This window comes from Erpetoichthys calabaricus, chromosome 8, assembly GCF_900747795.2.
Source record: "Erpetoichthys calabaricus chromosome 8, fErpCal1.3, whole genome shotgun sequence".
Classification (NCBI taxonomy): domain Eukaryota; kingdom Metazoa; phylum Chordata; class Cladistia; order Polypteriformes; family Polypteridae; genus Erpetoichthys; species Erpetoichthys calabaricus.
The window spans coordinates 20823278-20841404 of record NC_041401.2 but is presented as its reverse complement, the minus strand read 5'-3'; the positions used below and the strand labels follow the sequence as shown (position 1 = coordinate 20841404).

Below are 18127 nucleotides of genomic sequence, written 5' to 3'. Positions count from 1 at the left end.
CTCAGAGCCGATCCCTGATGTAATCCCACCTCCAAACGTGAATGCATCCCTTCACTCCTACTGCAGACCTCACCACAGTCACACTTCCCCTCATACATATCCTGTACAACTCTTACGTACTTCTCTGCCACTCCCGACTTCCTCATACAAATACCACCACCCTGTCATATGCTTTCTACAGGTCCACAAAGACGCAATGTAACCTCCTTCTGGCCTTCTCTATACTTCTCCATCAACACCCTCAGAGCAAAACATCTCCACTCATTAGGCATCCTCTCACTTTCCAAGATTCTATTAAACAATCTGGTTAAAAACTCCACTGCCATCTCTCCTAAACACCTCCATGCTTCACAGGTATGTCATCTGGACCATTCTTCATCCTCTTCATAGATGTCCTTACTACTCTTTGCTCTAATCCATTGCACTTCCTGATTCACTATCTTCACATCATCCAACCTCTTCTCTCTCTCATTCTCTTCATTCATAAGCCTCTCAAAGTACTCTTTCCATCTGCTCAACACACTCTCCTCTCTTGTGAGTACGTTTCCATCTTTATCCTTTATTACCCTCACCTGTTGCACATCTTTCCTACCCTCAGTCCCTCTGTCTAGCCAATTGGTACAGGTCATTTTCTCCCTCTTTAGTGTCCAACCTCTCATACAACTCATCATACACCTTTTTCTTTAGCCTTCACCCACCTCTCTCTTCACCTTGTGCCTTATCTCTTTGTAGTCTTGTCTACTTTCTGCATCTCTCTGACTTCCCACTTCTTCTTTCCCATCCTCTTCCTCTGTATACTCTCCTGTATTTCCTCATTCCACCACCAGGTTTCCTTTTCCTCCTTCCTCTTTCCAGATGTCATGCCCAAGCACCCTTCTTGCTGCCACCCTTACTACATCTACTGTAGTTTCCCAACTGTCTGGTAATTCTTCCTACCACCCAGTGCCTGTCTCACCTTCTCCCTAAACTCAACCTTGCAGTCTTCCTTTTTCACGCTTCCACCATTTGATCCTTGCTCTGCCCTTACTCTCTTCCTCTTCTTGATCTCCACGTCATCCCACAGACCAACCATCCTATGCTGCTTAACTACACTTTCCCCTGCCACTACTTTGCAGTCTTCAATCTCCTTCAGATTGACTCTTCTGCATAGGATGTAATCTACCTGTGTGTATCTTCCTCCACTCCTTGTACGTAACCCTATGTTCCTCCCTCTTCTTAAAATACGTATTCACAAGCATGTCCATCCTTTTGGAAAAATCCACTGTCCTCTGACCTTCTTCATTCCTCTCCTTGACACCATACCTACCCCATCACCTCCTCGTCTCCTCTGCTCCCTTCACCAACATGTCCATTGAAATCCGCTCCAATCACCCCTTTCTGTCCCTTGGGTTACACTGTTCATTGCTTCATCCAACTCACTCCAAAAAATTTCTTTCTTATCCATTGCACACCCAACTTGCGGGGCATATGCACTAACAACATTCATCATCACGCCTCCAATTTCCAACTTCATAATCATTACTCTGTCTGATACACTCTTCACCTCCAAAACACTCTTGACATACTGTTCCTTCAGAATAACCCCGTACCCCATTTCTCCTCCCATCCACACCATGACAGAACAAATTGAATCCACCTCCCAATCCCCCTGGCCTTACTCCCCTTCCATTTAGTCTCTTGTACGCCACAATATATCAACCTTCCTTCTCTCCATCATATCGGCTAACTCTCTCCGCTTACCAGTCATACTGCCACATTCAAAGTTCCTACCCTCAATTCCACTCTCTTTACCTTCCTCCTCTCCTCCTGCCTCCGGATACGTCTCCCCCCCTCTTCTTCTCCTTTCTTTTCTTCTTCTTCGGCCAACAGTAGGCCCAATTTCCGCCAGCACCCCTGTTGACTAACAGTACTGGTGGCGGTCGTTGTTAACCCGGGGCTCGACTGATCCGGTATGGAAATTTGTATTGTTGTCCGCATATTGATTTGGCAAATTTTACACTGGATGCCCTTCCTGATGTAACCCTCCCCATTTATCTGGGCTTGGGGACCGGCATGAAGAATTACACCTGGTTTGTGCATCCCGTGGCTGGGTTACCATTTGAAAGAAAATGTGCTATAGAAATAAATGTTGTTGTTGTTGTGCATTATGAAAACTACATCTTAAAATGATATAACAAAAAGCATACATTTATGCATATATGTGTGTACTGTAGGTATGTATACCAGTACTCCCCACAATCCTGAACTGGATTAAACACAGTTGAGAATGACATGTGATATCCTTGTGCAGAACATAAGCAGCTAGTAATGGAAATAAAGCCAAAAGTGTTAATGACACAGACATGCAATATGGCCACAAGTCTATTACAGAATCAAATCATGAATTTTCTGCAGTTTTTAATACATTTTTTGTAAAATCCATGTGCATTTCAGGAGCCAAACATACCTCTACCATTTTTATGTACAAGTGTGCTCAACAAGATAATCATGTAGAGGAGATATTGTGTATAAAGTACTTTAGCCAAATTAAGAAACGTCCATCTTCAGCTCCCAATGTCCTTAAAACAGATACAGTGCACTTGTGAGTCTTTATCTTCTAGAGCACCCTTATGTATTTTTGGCCATATGCTTTACTAGACGCCATAGTGCCCATCAAAGACATGTAATAGAATAATTTAAGAATATTTGCTATCTCTTGCCTCACGTGAATCTAAATTGCCTTTCCTTGGTAACTGCATGTGTTCGAACCTCTCTTCACTGTTGCTCCTTTCTCTCAACTGTGTTCCCATAAAGCCAACTTCTCAGACTCTGTCGTTATTTTTGAGACGCCTTTCTCACCTTCTGCCTAGTTTTACATTTGCCGTCTTTGAAAGCGACTCTGTCAGTGTACACGTTTACTCACCAATCGGATTGCTCTGAGAGACCGTACACACACATGTTAGTGCTTTATTATGTAGTAGATGTGTACTTGAATGTCTACAAAAGGGAAATTAAATGAAATGTATTAGTAGTAGTAGGTCTTAGTGCTTTATTATGTTGTAGATTTAATGAGTATAACAGCATTAGTTTGTGTTAAGAAAACTGGTGGATGCATTTCTGAGATGGAGAGTGTTCCTGCCTTGTGCCCTTTGCTTACTGGGATAGACTGCAGTAACTCATGACCCCAGACAGGATAAAGTGGGTAGAGAAAATGGACAATGAATGAATGGATGGATGGAAGGTGTAATTTGTCTGGCAAATCTTGTTATGTAACTGAAATGGAGACTAAAAAGAGGTAATTTACAATGATAAGAAAACATTTGTTGGACACCATTATCAATGGCTTTTATTCAAGCTTACTTTTATTGTTGTGTGCATGTCTCCCACAGACTAGTGAGAGTATAATGGAACAAACAAAAGATAATGAATACATAATACACATATTAAATAAAAAATTAGATAACAGAGCACAGTGGAAACATTTCTAAAACAGACACTAACTCGGTCGTCAAAATTAAGCTGTTTTCAGGCATGTAGTACGAGCACATCCCATGGACAGGTACAACTCTTGATTTGATTTAGCCCTTGTTTTTAAAAACTAATCAGCAGCTTTAGGCTAAATCTATTTGCAGGGTCACATTTTTTGCGTGTAACTAAGGCACGATGAAGTTATGTCTTTACTAGAATCAATTAATTTCCTTCTGTTTGCTGCATGTTGATGTATCCATTAGGAGGATTCACTAAGGATGTAGAAAGCACCTTGTGTGAAAATTTGCTAGAAATCATTTATCCTTTTGAGTACGTGTATTATTGTCAAACAAAGAACCCTGAGGGTGTAGCAGTTGGTGTGGTGTAAACTGAAGGATCGGGGTGAGGAAACTGGGGAAAAGAAGGTGAACCTGTGGGCAGTAGGAGCAGAGGAAGATCATTAGTTTTAATAAACCAAGTGGGAATTGAAATTAGTGCATTTAATAGTACTCAATATACAGTATATGCTGTGTGTGTATATATAAACTTAAGTTTGAGCATATGAAAATGTTTTATTTTCATATAACAATTGAAGTTGGTATTTAGCCAGGTATACACACCCTGGCTAAATACCAACTTCAATTGCCCCACCTTATTATTACACCCCCCCCCCCCCCCTTCCTCTTTAGTTATATATTGACTTTGATTCCTGTACGTCTAATCATTTTCCTCTGATGATGGAGTTGAAAGCTTAGGAATGAAAAGCTATTTTAAGATACGTGACTCATCTTTTCCCTTTGTGGATGTCTAGCTACAAATATGCAAACCATTTCACAGACCTCTACTTCTATATACTGTGTGTGTATGTATTGATATGAAAATGATCAACCTATAGAGGGCTGAATTCAAAGACACCCTGAAAATCAAAGTGAAAAAATGATGCGGCAGGCAGGCTAGTCCATTTTACCGAAATTTCTTTGTAGCAACTCCAGATTGTACTCCGTAGTTTGTATGGCCCCCATGTGCTTGTATGTATGCCTTACATGTATGTTTAGGGTGGCATGCTGCTAATGAGACAACGGATGGTGTCCTGGGGGATCTCCTCCCAGATCTGGACCAGGGCATCACTGAGCTCCTGGACAATCTGAGGTGCAACCTGGTGGCATTGGATAGAGCGAAACATAATGTCACACCCAGAGGTGTTCTATTGGATTGAGGTCAGGCAAGTGAGCGTGGGGGCCAGTCAATGGTATCAATTCCTTCATCCTCCAGGAACTGCCTGCATACTCTCGCCACATGAGGCCGTGCATTGTCCTGTACCAGGAGTAACCTAGGACCCACTACACCAGTGTAGGGTCTGACAGTGGGTCCAAGGATTTATTCCCAAGGTGCCGTTGTCTAGTCTATAGAGGTCTGTGCGTCCCTCCATGGATATGCCTCCTCAGACCATCACTGACCCACCACCAAACTGGTCATGCTGAATGATGTTACAGGCAGCGTAACGTTCTCCACGGCTTTTCCAGACTCTTTCACGTCTGTCACATGTGCTCAGGGTGAACCTGCTCTCATCTGTGAAAAGCACAGGTCGCCAGTGGTGGACCTGCCAATTCTGGTATTCTATGGCAAATGCCAATCGAGCTCCACAGTGCCGGGCAGTGAGTGCAGGGCCCACTAGAGGATGTCGGGCCCTCGGGCCACCCTCATGAAGTCTGTTTCCAATTGTTTGGTCAGAGACATTCACACCACTGGCCTGCTGGATGTCATTTTGTAGGCTCTGGCAGTGCTCATCATGTTCCTCCTTGCCCAAAGGAGCAGATAACTGGTCCTGCTGGAGGGTTAAGGACCTTCTATGGCCCTGTCCAGCTCTCCTAGAGTAACTGCCTGTCTCCTAGAATCTCCTCCATTCCCTTGAGACTATGATGGGAGACACAAGTGTTCCTTTAATTTTATATATAATATACTCCTATCTATCTATCTATCTATCTATCTATCTATCTATCTATCTATCTATCTATCTATCTATCTATCTATCTATCTATCTATCTATCTATCTATCTATCTATCTATCTATCTATCTATCTATCTATCTATCTATCTATCTATCTATCTATCTATACAGGGTGTATATATATATATATATATATATATATATATATATATATATATATATATGCACACGTATGCATATGTTACATTTTTAATTCAGTATTTATTTTCATACGTTCAAACTTACATGCAAAATTTAAATTCTAAATTTCTGGTATTAAGGCTGGTATTAAGCCAAGGTGTGTTTTGCAGTAGCCTTTACACTAAAAAATGTGTTTTTCTGCACATGTAAGGGAGTACTGAAGTTTTTGGATTAAATAATTACTCTGATATACTAAGTAAATTTGTGTGCGGAAGACTTTTTATTTATTTGTAATGCACTGTTCAGTTTTTATTTCTATAGATTATAACCACTAGGGGGTGCCAACTGAGTCTGAAACTGCAGATGCAATAATGCTGAACATGATTCTGGGTTTAAATAAAATATATTTCTTTATAAATAAGACATATTTATTTAACCAATGCACCTTCTCAATGAACACCCATGCAAAGGTCAGTCACATATACAAAATACAGTTAATTTCTTCTTCCTTCATTCTCCTAAGAGTGTTGCCCACTGCCTTCAGACTCTGACTTCCCTTTGTGAGGCTCCTATAAAGCTGGACTCGGTAATGCTTCCAGTGCCACAATGTGTCCTCTTGGAGGTACCTCTGGGTCATTTGGAAACCAGGGCGATCCTCCCAGACAGCGCCCTCTAATGGCACCCTGGGGCCTCATGCATAATGCTGTGCGTAGAATTCACACTAAAACATGGTATACGGACAAAGTGGAAATGTGCGTACGCACAAAAAAATCCAGATGCATAAATCTGTGCGAACTTCCACGTTCTTCCGCTCCATAAATCCTGGTCAGTTTGAAAAGTAACACACGCGCCTGCCGCCACTCCCCAACTCCACCCAGAATTATGCCTCTTTGAATATGACAATTAATACAAATAACCCTTAAGCTCAGCGTTCTGTAAAAAGACAATGGCAAAAGCACGAGAGAAAATAGAAGAATTTCAGCGAATACCAAGTGGAGGCAAGGAAAAATGTACTATTTGTTGGTTTAAACAGTGGTATAAACAACAAAAGGAAATTGATCGAGTGACCCAGAGTGCCGGAGAAACTTGAAAGCTCAAGTTCACAAAGTCACACAGTACCTGAAATAAAAAAGAAGATGTCAGATATCAAAGTCGCCGTGAAAAGGTGAGTCATAGCCCACCGTCTGAGTGTCATCTGAAAGCTTATTAGGGTACAGAGAAAAAAAAAATAGGAACACAGTGGGGAAAAAGCTTGAAATGTCAACTTTAATCTTGAAATTTCAACTTTAGTCACTTAGCTTATTTTGTCATTAAAATAGAACATCATAAACGTCATCTTTAAATTGTTTAATTTACTAGTTTCTCAAATACCATTGTATCTAAAGTAGCACGTTAAATGCTTTGTTTTTGTATTTGATCTTCTATGTGTGTGAATCACTATGTGCTTCTTAAATGGGCTTTCTCTATCTCTGACAGGACAAAGAATCCATTACATTCTTAATATTACAGCTCTCTGAATAATTAAAATACTGAGATGTATACTTGATATAATTTTCATGATGATAGGAATTAAAGCATGTTATTAAACACGGTGGCACAGTGAAAGTAATGAGCTGGCACCCTGTCCATAGATTGTTCCTGCATCCTGCAAGATGCTTGCTGTGCCGTGCGTGACCTTTGATGAAATAATTTATTGCAACAGTACTGTCTGTTTCAAACGTACAAACCCCCAATTCCTGTCCTTCCTTTCCTTTCTCCAAATACCCAATCGCCACACAATCAGCTCTGTAATAGATGTTAAGCCATCTGTTAGCTTAGAACGTTGAATCTTCAAAACTTTTAAGGAACATTGAAATATCTTCGTAGTACATGTTTAATTATTCTATCCATCTATCCTTCCAGTGTCGTGCCAGCCCCAGCTAGAGTACAGCGCGAGGCAGGAACAATCCCTGAACTAGCTAGCGCTGTGACACCATGTCCTCACATGTTTAATTATTAACAATATAGATTATTTAAATGATGTTAACATTTTATCTGTATAATGTAATAAACATATTTTGCTGCATTTCATCTTAAAAATATTGTCATCATATGTAAATACGCACTTTATAAAGTGGCTCAGGTTGTGCAATTTTATAACTGTAGTGCAAGTTTACAGTGAGATAATTGTACTTATAAGTACAAACAGTTCTACAAGGAGCACTTGATGGACTGATTGAGTGTGTTTATAGTTCACACTAGATACAGTGGGATAAATACTCTGATTGGTCCGGTGAGAGTAACAACGCTAAAGCAGCTATGGTATTTGGAATAGTTTGGCCAGTCCGTGGACCATTATATTGTTACAGGTTAATTACAATCAGATGCCTTAAACTAATAAACAATATGCCGTTAATTTCAGTGTATTTGATAAAGCCATGTCAGGAATGTGGATCTAAAAAAGAAAGGGAAACCACACTTGAACAAAAGCACTGCTTTGATGCTGGGTACTGCCAGTTTGCAAAACTGAGCGGAGAACTTGTGTATGCCAAGCATTTAGCTGACATGAAAATGTGCGTTGCTTTACGTCAAGTTTAGGTTTTATACATCGCGATTTGAGCCTGGAAACGGGAGTATGCAACATTTTTGTGCATATGCACCGTTTATACATGAGGCCTCTGAGCTTCAATTCTCATGTACCCCTGTAGATAACCAAACTGGGATGCCATGGGGGGACCAATACCACCTGTCATATGGGGGATAGAATTGCTTCAGGCCTGTGACTTCCATGAGTCTATCAATTGTATTACTCCAGGTGGGCAAAGGACCATTTCCACGTCCAGCCGGCTTGCTTGACTGTCTTTCCATTCTGGCCTTCCTTCCAGGCAGGAAATTATCTTCCATCCTGGCTGGCATTCCCATATTTCTGTTTACCCCTCAGAAAAATGAGCCAAAACATTTTTTTCAACAAGAAAACATGTTAATATTTGTAACAGATACATGTAAATTCCAGAGAGAGTGTCCACTGCTGTACTGGTGCAGGTTTAGCACACGTCCTTTGTATGGTGGCTTTTGAACAGTCACCAACGCACAGCCTGTTGTCACAATTGGGACATTACAAGCACACAAAATAGATATGAAAGGAACTACTTTATGTATTACATAAAGTTTCTGCAACTCTCCTGCATCATATATACCAGGGGGACAAGGGTGGGAAACCCAGTATGTCCCCCTGGATGCTAAATGGCAGCCTCCGTGGGTTACAGTGGTGCCTCGGACTCCCCCAGGGCTTCATGGGAGTTGGAGTTCTGTGCAGCCCTGTTGGGTTCCGCAGGCACCGCCAGGGGGTGCTGCAGCAGGAGCTGCTGGCCCCTTTAGGGCGTTGGTTTCGCCACACCCGAAAGTGCAGCCGGGTGTCGGCAATCAAGCACCTGGAGCACTTCTGGGTACCCAATAAAAGGACCCAGCGACCACCACTCAGCGGCCAGAAACAGGAGAAAGAGGACGAGGTTGCCAGGGAGGAGTGGTGGAGGAAGAGAAAGTGTATTGACTTGTGGTGATTTGCTTGAATACTGTGCTTGGGACTGTGTTGTGGCTGGAGGGATTACGGGGAAGACGTGCCCTCCAGCTGAAGAAAAATAAACAGTTTATTTGTTTTACACGTGCCTCCATGTCAATCTGTGTTGGGTCGGGCGCAATATAGCACCTTTTCTTACAAAAGGTAGGTAGGAAAGACACTGTATAAGATAGATATATACATAATAAAAATCAAAATGATGCATAGATCTATATTGAGGGCACTATGTAACAGATATAAAAGGAACTACTGTATATAGTAGGTAGGTAGGTAGGAAAGATACTGTATAAGTTACAAACTATTAAATTGATTGATAGATATGAAAAGCATGATATAATAGACAGACATTCTGTAGAGAGACAACAAATAGAGGAAGAGTAATGAAAGGTATACTCAGACAGGCACACAGATAGATCCATTGATCAATCAGCATATGTTTGCTTACATTCTAAACAGTAATCTACCAAACCTGTAGGGAGATTGTTGCTATTTTTCATGATACATTTTGGAATGGTATTATTTTGACAGTATGTTGTCTGGTATTATTTTATTATACATTTTATTAATATTTTGCCATACTACTTTCCATGAAAGGCATTATATACATTAAAGGCTGATTTTGCAGCTTCCTTTTAGGACTGTTTCTGATTCGTTGTGACTGTGGCCTCAGATTCTCAAATCCATACAGAGATGGCAGTTATAAATTCAGAAGTCCTGGTTACATATTAGGAGTTGTGGGAAGATGAGTTTTAGTGTCATGGTAAGCTGCTGGCGTTTCAAGTCATCTTTGTTGTCAGTTACAAAGTGGGGCTCTGATGGTGCTCCTTCAAATCGTTATAATACAACATGAAATTGTAAAACGGATAAAATAATATTAATTTGGAGAGGTGTTACTTTACAGAGAGCTGTTCACAGTGTCATTCATATCAAAGAGATTTGCATAATAAAATAAATGTCGGTTGGAGTGTGCTTTTCTTTTTTTTTGTGTGCTACAAAGGGAGCTGCCTTGCCAGGTGGATTAACCCTGTTGCCCTGACAAGCTGTTCTGCTTGTTTGATCGAATTTGAAAATGACATACTAGCCTGTTTACCTGCACAAAAGCCATCAAATGGAAAACTTAACTTTTTAAGTACTGTTAAAGCAAAAAAAAAAAAAACTCCTGACATGACTGTGAAACTGTAGAAATTATAATCAGGTTGTAAGAGCTGCTGAGTTTTGACATTGAAAATACGCAGCGACAGCCATACAAAGAGAAGGCCAATGATGCTGAAGTAAGAGAGGAGCTTAACACTGACTTTCTTCTGCCAGACAATAACCCCTCAGCTAGCTCCATTGTACTGATCTCCTCTTCATTTCACCATCGAAACTTCAATTTGTACAAAAAGCCTTAAGACTTACCTAATATATCCACTTTGAAGAAGCAAAGGTTTCAAATTAAGAAAACGTGACTTTAATGTTTCTCTGGCAACAAAAGTAAATTGGAAGTAATAAAATTTATCTCCGCTTTTTGGTCCCCTTTCCTTGTGGAGAGGATGTGTTTCTTTCTCCCCTGTCTGCCCACAGAGGGTGTCTTGGATGGAGTTATGATAACCCCCCAGCCCCTTCATCAAGCTTTCTTCTTCTTAATATCCTGCTTTTGCTTCTGCCATGTTCTGCCATGGCTTGTAACGACAGACAGATACATACTCAATTTATATGATTCTTTTTTCCTAAACAGTTCCTACTTTCCATCCATTATATTTTGTGTTATTTTACATAGCCTACATTCATGCAGAGTGGCAGACCCATAGGAATGGAAAATCAAAAAAGAGATCCCCTTAATACAGTGGAACCTCAGGTCACGAACGTCTCGGACCATGTACAAATCGGGTTACGACCAAAAAGTTCGCCAAACTTTTACATCTGTTCACGACCACACACTTGGGTGACGAACAAGCCAGTTTCCCTTCTGGTTCGTACGCGCCGATGATTTCCACACTTGTTCAGTCTCTCCCTGTGCAGCGAGAGAGAGGCCAAGCAGGGGTGTTTTGGCCAACACTTGGTGGGGCAGAAGGAAGCGGTCGCTCCAGCTGAGCGATCAAGGAGCTGGAGTGACCAGAAGAAGTAAATAAACATTTAGTTTACTATTACACTGTGCATTCTATGGTATAATTAACTATTTTTGTGCTTAAAAATCTTTAAAAAAAATACATATTTACATACAGCTTGTACGGTCCGGAACGGATTAATTGTATATACATACAATCCTATGGGGGGAAATTACTTTGGGTCACAACCAAATCGGGTTGCGACCAGAGTTTTGGAACGAATTTTGGTCGTGACCCGAAGTTCCACTGTATCTTTGTTTCTCGTAGACAACAATGACATCAGAAAGAAATACAATGAAGACATGTTCATTTGTCGCTTGCTTCTCAGATTTTTCCCCTGACAAAAAGTACCCTGGTATTCTCACAAGGGTCTTCTCTTGAGTTTCAGCAAAGTCACACAACAGGCTCAGGTCTTCCAAGGTCTTGACATTTTTTTTTTTTTTGCATTTTGAAAGTATTTGCATCGTGTGCTCAGTAATATACAGTGAAATGTATGGACAGTAAAAAACACTTTGATTACAAAACTATAGTCCTTGCTTCTGAATAATACTACTAGTTGCTCTAATTTATATTACTGTGCCCCAGTTAGATCCTACTCATTCTGGAAGAAAAGGCAGGTATGTGGCATGGTGGTTAAGACTTTGGACATGAAACCCTGAAGTTGTGAGTTCAGATCCCACTGCTGACACCAATGCGTGACCCTGAGCAAGTCACTTCACCGGCTTGTGCTCCAATTAGCAAAACAAAAATGTAACTGAGCGTATCTCGAAAGTTGTAAGACACCTGGATAAAGGCTTTAGTGCAATAATAAATAAAAATATGAAGTCTTGAAAGAGATTTCACAAAACATACCATGCATTTCAACTTCAGCTCCTTTTACTTCAGTTGTATCTCATGGCTCCTTTTTGTCTTAAGCTGTTTCTTCTAAGGAATTTTAGGAGAAACATCTGTGACAAATTTAATTCATAAATGAAACATAAAGGAGAATCTTTTAAGTTTTATGAGTCATCAAAGAGTATCCTTTGAACAGTAAAGTTTTCCAATGTTCTGTACTAATTTATAATTTTAAAAACTTCATAATCTCTTTTGCTTATACTGAAAAGCTTTAGCTCCTGCAGTCTCTCCTTATAGCTCCTACCTCTCAGCTGAGCCATCTTGACAGCACATTAGGTCCCCAGGAAAAGTAGTGCGGTGGGGCCCAAGTTTTGATAAGTCTGAGAAATAAAATTTTCCTATGGGAGACTTGTGATGAACAGGGTATGTAAGATTATCATTGTACTTTATGCACATAATAGTAAATCTGAACTAAACCCTTAGATTTTTAAGAGAGCAAGCCACCGGCACATCACATTTTTCACGGCATACTGTGCATATGTCAGTCAGTATCCAACCTGCTAAATCCTAACACAGGGTGACGGGGGGTCTGCTGGAGCCAATCCCAGCCAACACAGGGCGCAAGGCAAGAACAAATCCCTGGGCAGCACGGCACACACACCCACACTCCAAGCACACACACACCAAGCACATACTAGGGATTTAGGATCGCCAGTGCGCCTAACCTGCATGTCTTTGGACTGTAGGAGGAAACCCACGCAGACATGGGGAGAACATGCATACTCCATGCAGGGAGGACCCAGTAAGCGAACGCAGGTCTCCTTACTGCAAGGCAGCATGCCGCCCGACTGTACAAATCCACAATTAAAAAATATTCAGAAAATGAAGAAGGCAGAGCTTGCGATTGGATAACCAAGATGAACTAGATCGAATTGCCTCAAACCGATTATCAAATATTTTAACACATGAGGTGTCACTTCTGCAGAGGATATGGTGATAAAAGAATTAAGGACAAGGTTTCTGAGGGAGTAAACTCACTGACACACTAGCACCAATCAACCCGTAAATACACTGCAAGAAAATGCAAACTCCATGCAGAACCTGTGGCTCTGCATGACCACCCTGTCTATGCTAAACATCTGTACTAAGCTTAATAAACTTCAGCCTGACTTAAACTAAACATATGCATGTCGTCTGTTCAGTTCTTGTCAGAAATTGCACATTACACTTGTGCTCAATCTTTCTCTTGCTAGACCACCGAAGTACACACATGCATTAGCTTGTGGCAGCAGGCAATATCTTTTCAAAATAATGAAATAAGCTTACATATAGTGAAAGAATATGAGCGATGGTGTGGCTTTTTTCAGTTGGTATTGTCTAGTTGTCTACAGACCAGAGACAGTAATTCACATCTAGGCATCAATGTTCAAAATTGTTAATAAGGATTGTGAAAGAACTAAAAATGACACAGAAAGAGGTTTGGGGCAGCCGCCTGTATACTTGAATTAGGCTACCAAAAGTGAAGGTTGTGGTTCGATTTTATACAGACTTCAGTCCAAAAAACAAGAACAAACAGATAGGCAAACATGGCGGTTTTAGAGTCAGGTAGGGAAAGTGATGTCTTTAGGGCCGGAACTGGAAGTGACATCATCAGGCCTGAAATCGGAAGTGACGTCATCAAATCCAGGCGAAATTTCCTGTGGTTGGTCTGCCGATGAAAAAGAGAGAGGATCAGTGCACCTTGCCATTCCCTGGTCTGGCGTGGAACTACCTTCATTTGAGCCCTTTAGCTGCCTCCCATGAGCATGTGTGTGACAGGATGGTGGGGGATGACTTTCAGAGGTGAATCCATGTCTCCGGCACTTGAAAGTTTGTCGTGGAGGAAGACAAGCAGGCAAGTGGATGGCTGATATGCTCTTTACTTTTTTATGTTTTATAAACAACATGGATATGCTGCTTTGCAATATGTGTGCAATCTCAAGATGTGCATCAATACATGATAATGTTTTCGGCTTGAAAACTGGACGTATTTGGTATCTTTAACTGTTAATTTTTTGACACTGTGACTCAGTATCCATTACTTCCACTAAAAATGCAAGAGCAAGTTGGTTATTATTTTTTTAGTTTATAAAATATTCTTCACTTTAGAATGCAATTTCACGTGGCAAATTACTATATAGCATAATTTTGAAGAAATAATTAACTTTTTCTTCAACAAATTGATGATTTATTTGCACGATGGTCTGATTTCCTTACATTTTCTGCAACTTTGGTCCTAATATGATTGTTGACACCATGTGCTGCATTCACAGCATCTCAGAAATGGCTGCCATCCTGAGACTTTCATGCACTATGCTTCCTAGACTTTGCAGAAAATTGGGCAATAAACAAAGAAAGATTGAACTATCTGCAGTTCTCTGGGTGAAGACCCCTTTTAAATTGGAGGAATTGCAGAAGAATGGCCACCAATACTCAAATAAAAGTTCTTCCTGGCAGTGGTTTGCAGAAGAAGATTTCTAAAGTCACATCCGTACTTGACCACAAAATGGATGCAGAGCCACATCTTCCTAAACGCAGGTCACACACTGTGTGTGGGGTCCATGATTGGGGGGACAGAGGACTGTACTATAATGTAAAGTAACAACCTCCTCAATGGAGCGGAGCTCTGGAAGTCCCCATATTGACTCTATTGGGGTTATTTCTGTTTCATGAATCATCAAATTAATGTTGTTGACAGTTATGTGTTCTGATAATTTTCCATTAACGGGAAGAAAGAGATTGCTTTAAGTTAACACCAGTCATTAGCGCAGAAATGAAAAAAAAATAACATGAAGAAGCAGCTCTGTTGAGCTTACAGGTGTGTTTAGAAATCTAAATTTGTGTAACTTCTAGTAAGCTAGTGTGACGGCCGGCTGTGCCCCTTTTCCGGCCAGGAGGCCAATATACTGGAAGGACTGCCTCCCCTGGAGCGCTAGTTGGCAGCCCCCCTGAGTTGCAGCAGGGCCTCAGATTCCAGCAGGGCTCCATGGGAGCTGAAGTTTGGCACAGCCCTGTTGGGTTCTGTGTGGGCCGCCAGGGGGAGCTGCAGAGCCTTACTTTGGGTTTCCACTACACCTGGAACTACTTCCAGATAATGCTGATGGGTCATCTGAAGTACTCCCAGGTGCAGCATAAAAGGGGCCACCTTGCTTCACTCGAGAAGCCAGGGTCGGGAGGGAAAGAATGACATTTGCCTGAGGAAGAGTGGAAGCGGAAGAGACAGAACAGAAGAAGATAGAAAGACATTGCTGTGTGCTGTGTTTTGTGCTTTAGGCTGCACTATGCAGGTGGGAAACGTTTCCCACATCCAAAATAATTGTATGTTGTGCGGGACTTGTGCATTGTGTCTGTTGTGTCGGGTGTTTGGGGAGCTGGTGCACCCCCTGGTGTCCACACTAGATAACTTTACATCAATTGCCATTACACAAAACTAGCATTTTTCTGGACTAATGGAGTAGCATTACGTGGAATAGTTTTGATATTGAGTTACAGATATCTGATGTTACAGGACCTAGCTGACACAGTCTTGAGGATTATTTATTACCGCCATGTATGACCTTTACATGTAGTTAAAGGCTGCTAATATTAGTCAACATAGTAAGTGCTTTGAGTGTTTTTGCATTGAGAACACTTTCTGTAGCAGATGGTAGACAATTTGACATAAACAGCATGAATCCATGGGTCCATTCTGCCTTTTGTCAGTGGCACAAGCCAGTTGTATTAAGTTAATAGGGGGTGCAGAACATTTTCTTGCCGGGCATTAGCCTCCTTAATATGGATTGAGTGTCATCTCTGTGGCAGGTATCTGGAAGGTTTCCGGTTCAAATCTCTTGTGGCAGACCAAGGGCCCTGGCCGGGACGCCTCTTCAGTATATGGTCTGGGGGAACAGGCATGGACTGAACAGTACTTCCCCTGAGACGCTAGATGGTAACCCCCCTGGGTGGCAGTGGTGCCTCGGATTCCCTCAGGGCTCCATGGGAGATGACCCTGTTGGGATCTGGGGGGTGCCGCCAGGGTTCCTGTGGAGTTCCTGTGCAGTGGTTCCTGAGGCCATGTAGGCGGTTCTTCCGCCACACCTGGAATTGCAGCCATAAATGGGTCATCAAACACCTGGAGCACTTCCGGGTGGGATATAAAAGGAGCCAGCAGCCACCACTCCGAGAGCCAGAGTTGGGAGGAGAAGGGACTAAGCTTACCGGAGAGGAGTGGAGAAAAGCCAAGCAAAATGACACCTTTTATTGGCTAACTAAAAAGATTACAATATGCAAGCTTTCGAGGCAACTCAGGCCCCTTCTTCAGGCAAGATGTAATCAGATCTTTTAATTATGTCTTGCCTGAAGAAGGGGCCTGAGTTGCCTCGAAAGCTTGCATATTGTAATCTTTTTAGTTAGCCAATCAAAGGTGTCATTTTGCTTGGCTTTTCTCTACATTCATAATGGCTAACACGGTACAACACCCTAGTACTACGGAGAGGAGTGGTGAAGATAGAGAGAAAAGAAAGGAAAGTATTGTGTGCAGTGTTGTGCTTTGGACTGTGTTGTGGGCTTGTGGAAACAGGGAAGATGTTCCACACGAGCGAAGAAAGATAAAAGCATTTTAGTAGTGTGCCTCCTGTGTCTGTCTGTGTCGGGGTTAAGCGCTGGTATTGTGCCATCTACAGTCACACCCTTTAGTGCTAGAAGGGATCCTACTCTCTCTTCACCTGAAAATTGCTCCAGGGGTGCTGTATAATGGCTAACCCTGTACTCTGACCCCCAAAGGTCATGCAAAAAGACAATTTCAACTCGAGGATTAATAATGTATATCATCACCATTATTCAAACACCACCGCATATCCAAGGATTGTTTCTACTTCTCTTTGTGGCTACAGTGTGTCCTTTTTAAAATGAATATTATGTGAAGGACACGTCACCGCCAACTGCTCCTGTGAATATGACAGGGATTTGCACGGTTGCCAGATCTCCCTTTGGGATGAGTTAGAAAGGATGATTTGTAGCATGAATGTGTGGCTTGAAAAGTCTGCAGGAACTGTGTGATGCCATTTAGTCAGCATGTGCGAGTAACACTAAAGAATGTTTACAGGACCTTGTTGAATCCAAGTCACAAAGAATAGAATTGTTAGATTTTAACCTGATTGGCCACTTTGTTCGGTCTTCCTGTTTACAATGATAGATGCTGTAGGTAGTTGCACACTGTAAATACTGTAGAATGTTTTAGTAGCACTTTTAAGGCTTACATCTGTTACATTGAAGAAAGGAAGAAAAAAAAAAGCAATGAAGGAGGCGCTGGCTTAGTTTCAGCAGCACTGGGAAACCTTGGCTCTTTGTAACTTGTAAAGGAGCCACTGCTTCCAGGCCCTTCTATTTTAAGACAGGCCTGCATAATTGTTCAGCGTATTTTGCTCTCTCTCGTCCTCTCTGTCCCACTTACACAGGGAAGATTGCATTATTTCTGTCAGTACAGTCCATCTGCTAGGAGCGTATAAAAGTTAATGGTCTTTGCTCTGCTGCCAAGGAAGCTTTGTGCGAAAACAGGCCTACGGCTGTATTAGGAAGAACTTAAATCTCTAGCTGGTGTGCACATGTTTACTTTTATCTTCTTATAAATGTGTTTTGCTCACTCCTTTTGCCATCAGTGTAATTTTTGCTCCATGACTTTAAAAACATAGTGTGTTGCACAAGAGTGTAAATGTGCAGCCTATGATTTACTTCATGTACTGTACTATCACATAAATGCCCTCATTGCTGTTCTAGGGATATTTTGTGTTATTAATGTTTAGCTCAGTGTGACAGTACTCCGTCTGATGAGTGCTGTATGAAGTTTGATTGATTGAATAGCCTTTTTGAAATGACGCTGAGTTAATTAGTTTCCTGCTCACATAATGAACTCATAAGGGAGCCCTTGTGGTCACCAGTACATTTTATTGTGACCTCTGGAGTCCTGTTGCCCAGCTGACATACAATACAATACAATTTATATTTTTATAACAACAATATTTATTTCTGTAGCACATTTTCATACAAATGATGTAGCTC

General features: G+C 41.4%; 1 protein-coding gene across 1 annotated transcript in view; it reads left to right on the top strand.

Annotated features, from left to right (window-relative positions):
• myo3b (myosin IIIB) overlaps window positions 1-18127 on the top strand; it is a 619900-nt gene that overhangs the window by 330461 nt on the left and 271312 nt on the right. The window contains 1 exon segment of the mRNA XM_051930711.1: window positions 7802-7853. Within this exon segment, the coding sequence (XP_051786671.1) occupies window positions 7802-7853 (52 nt within the window).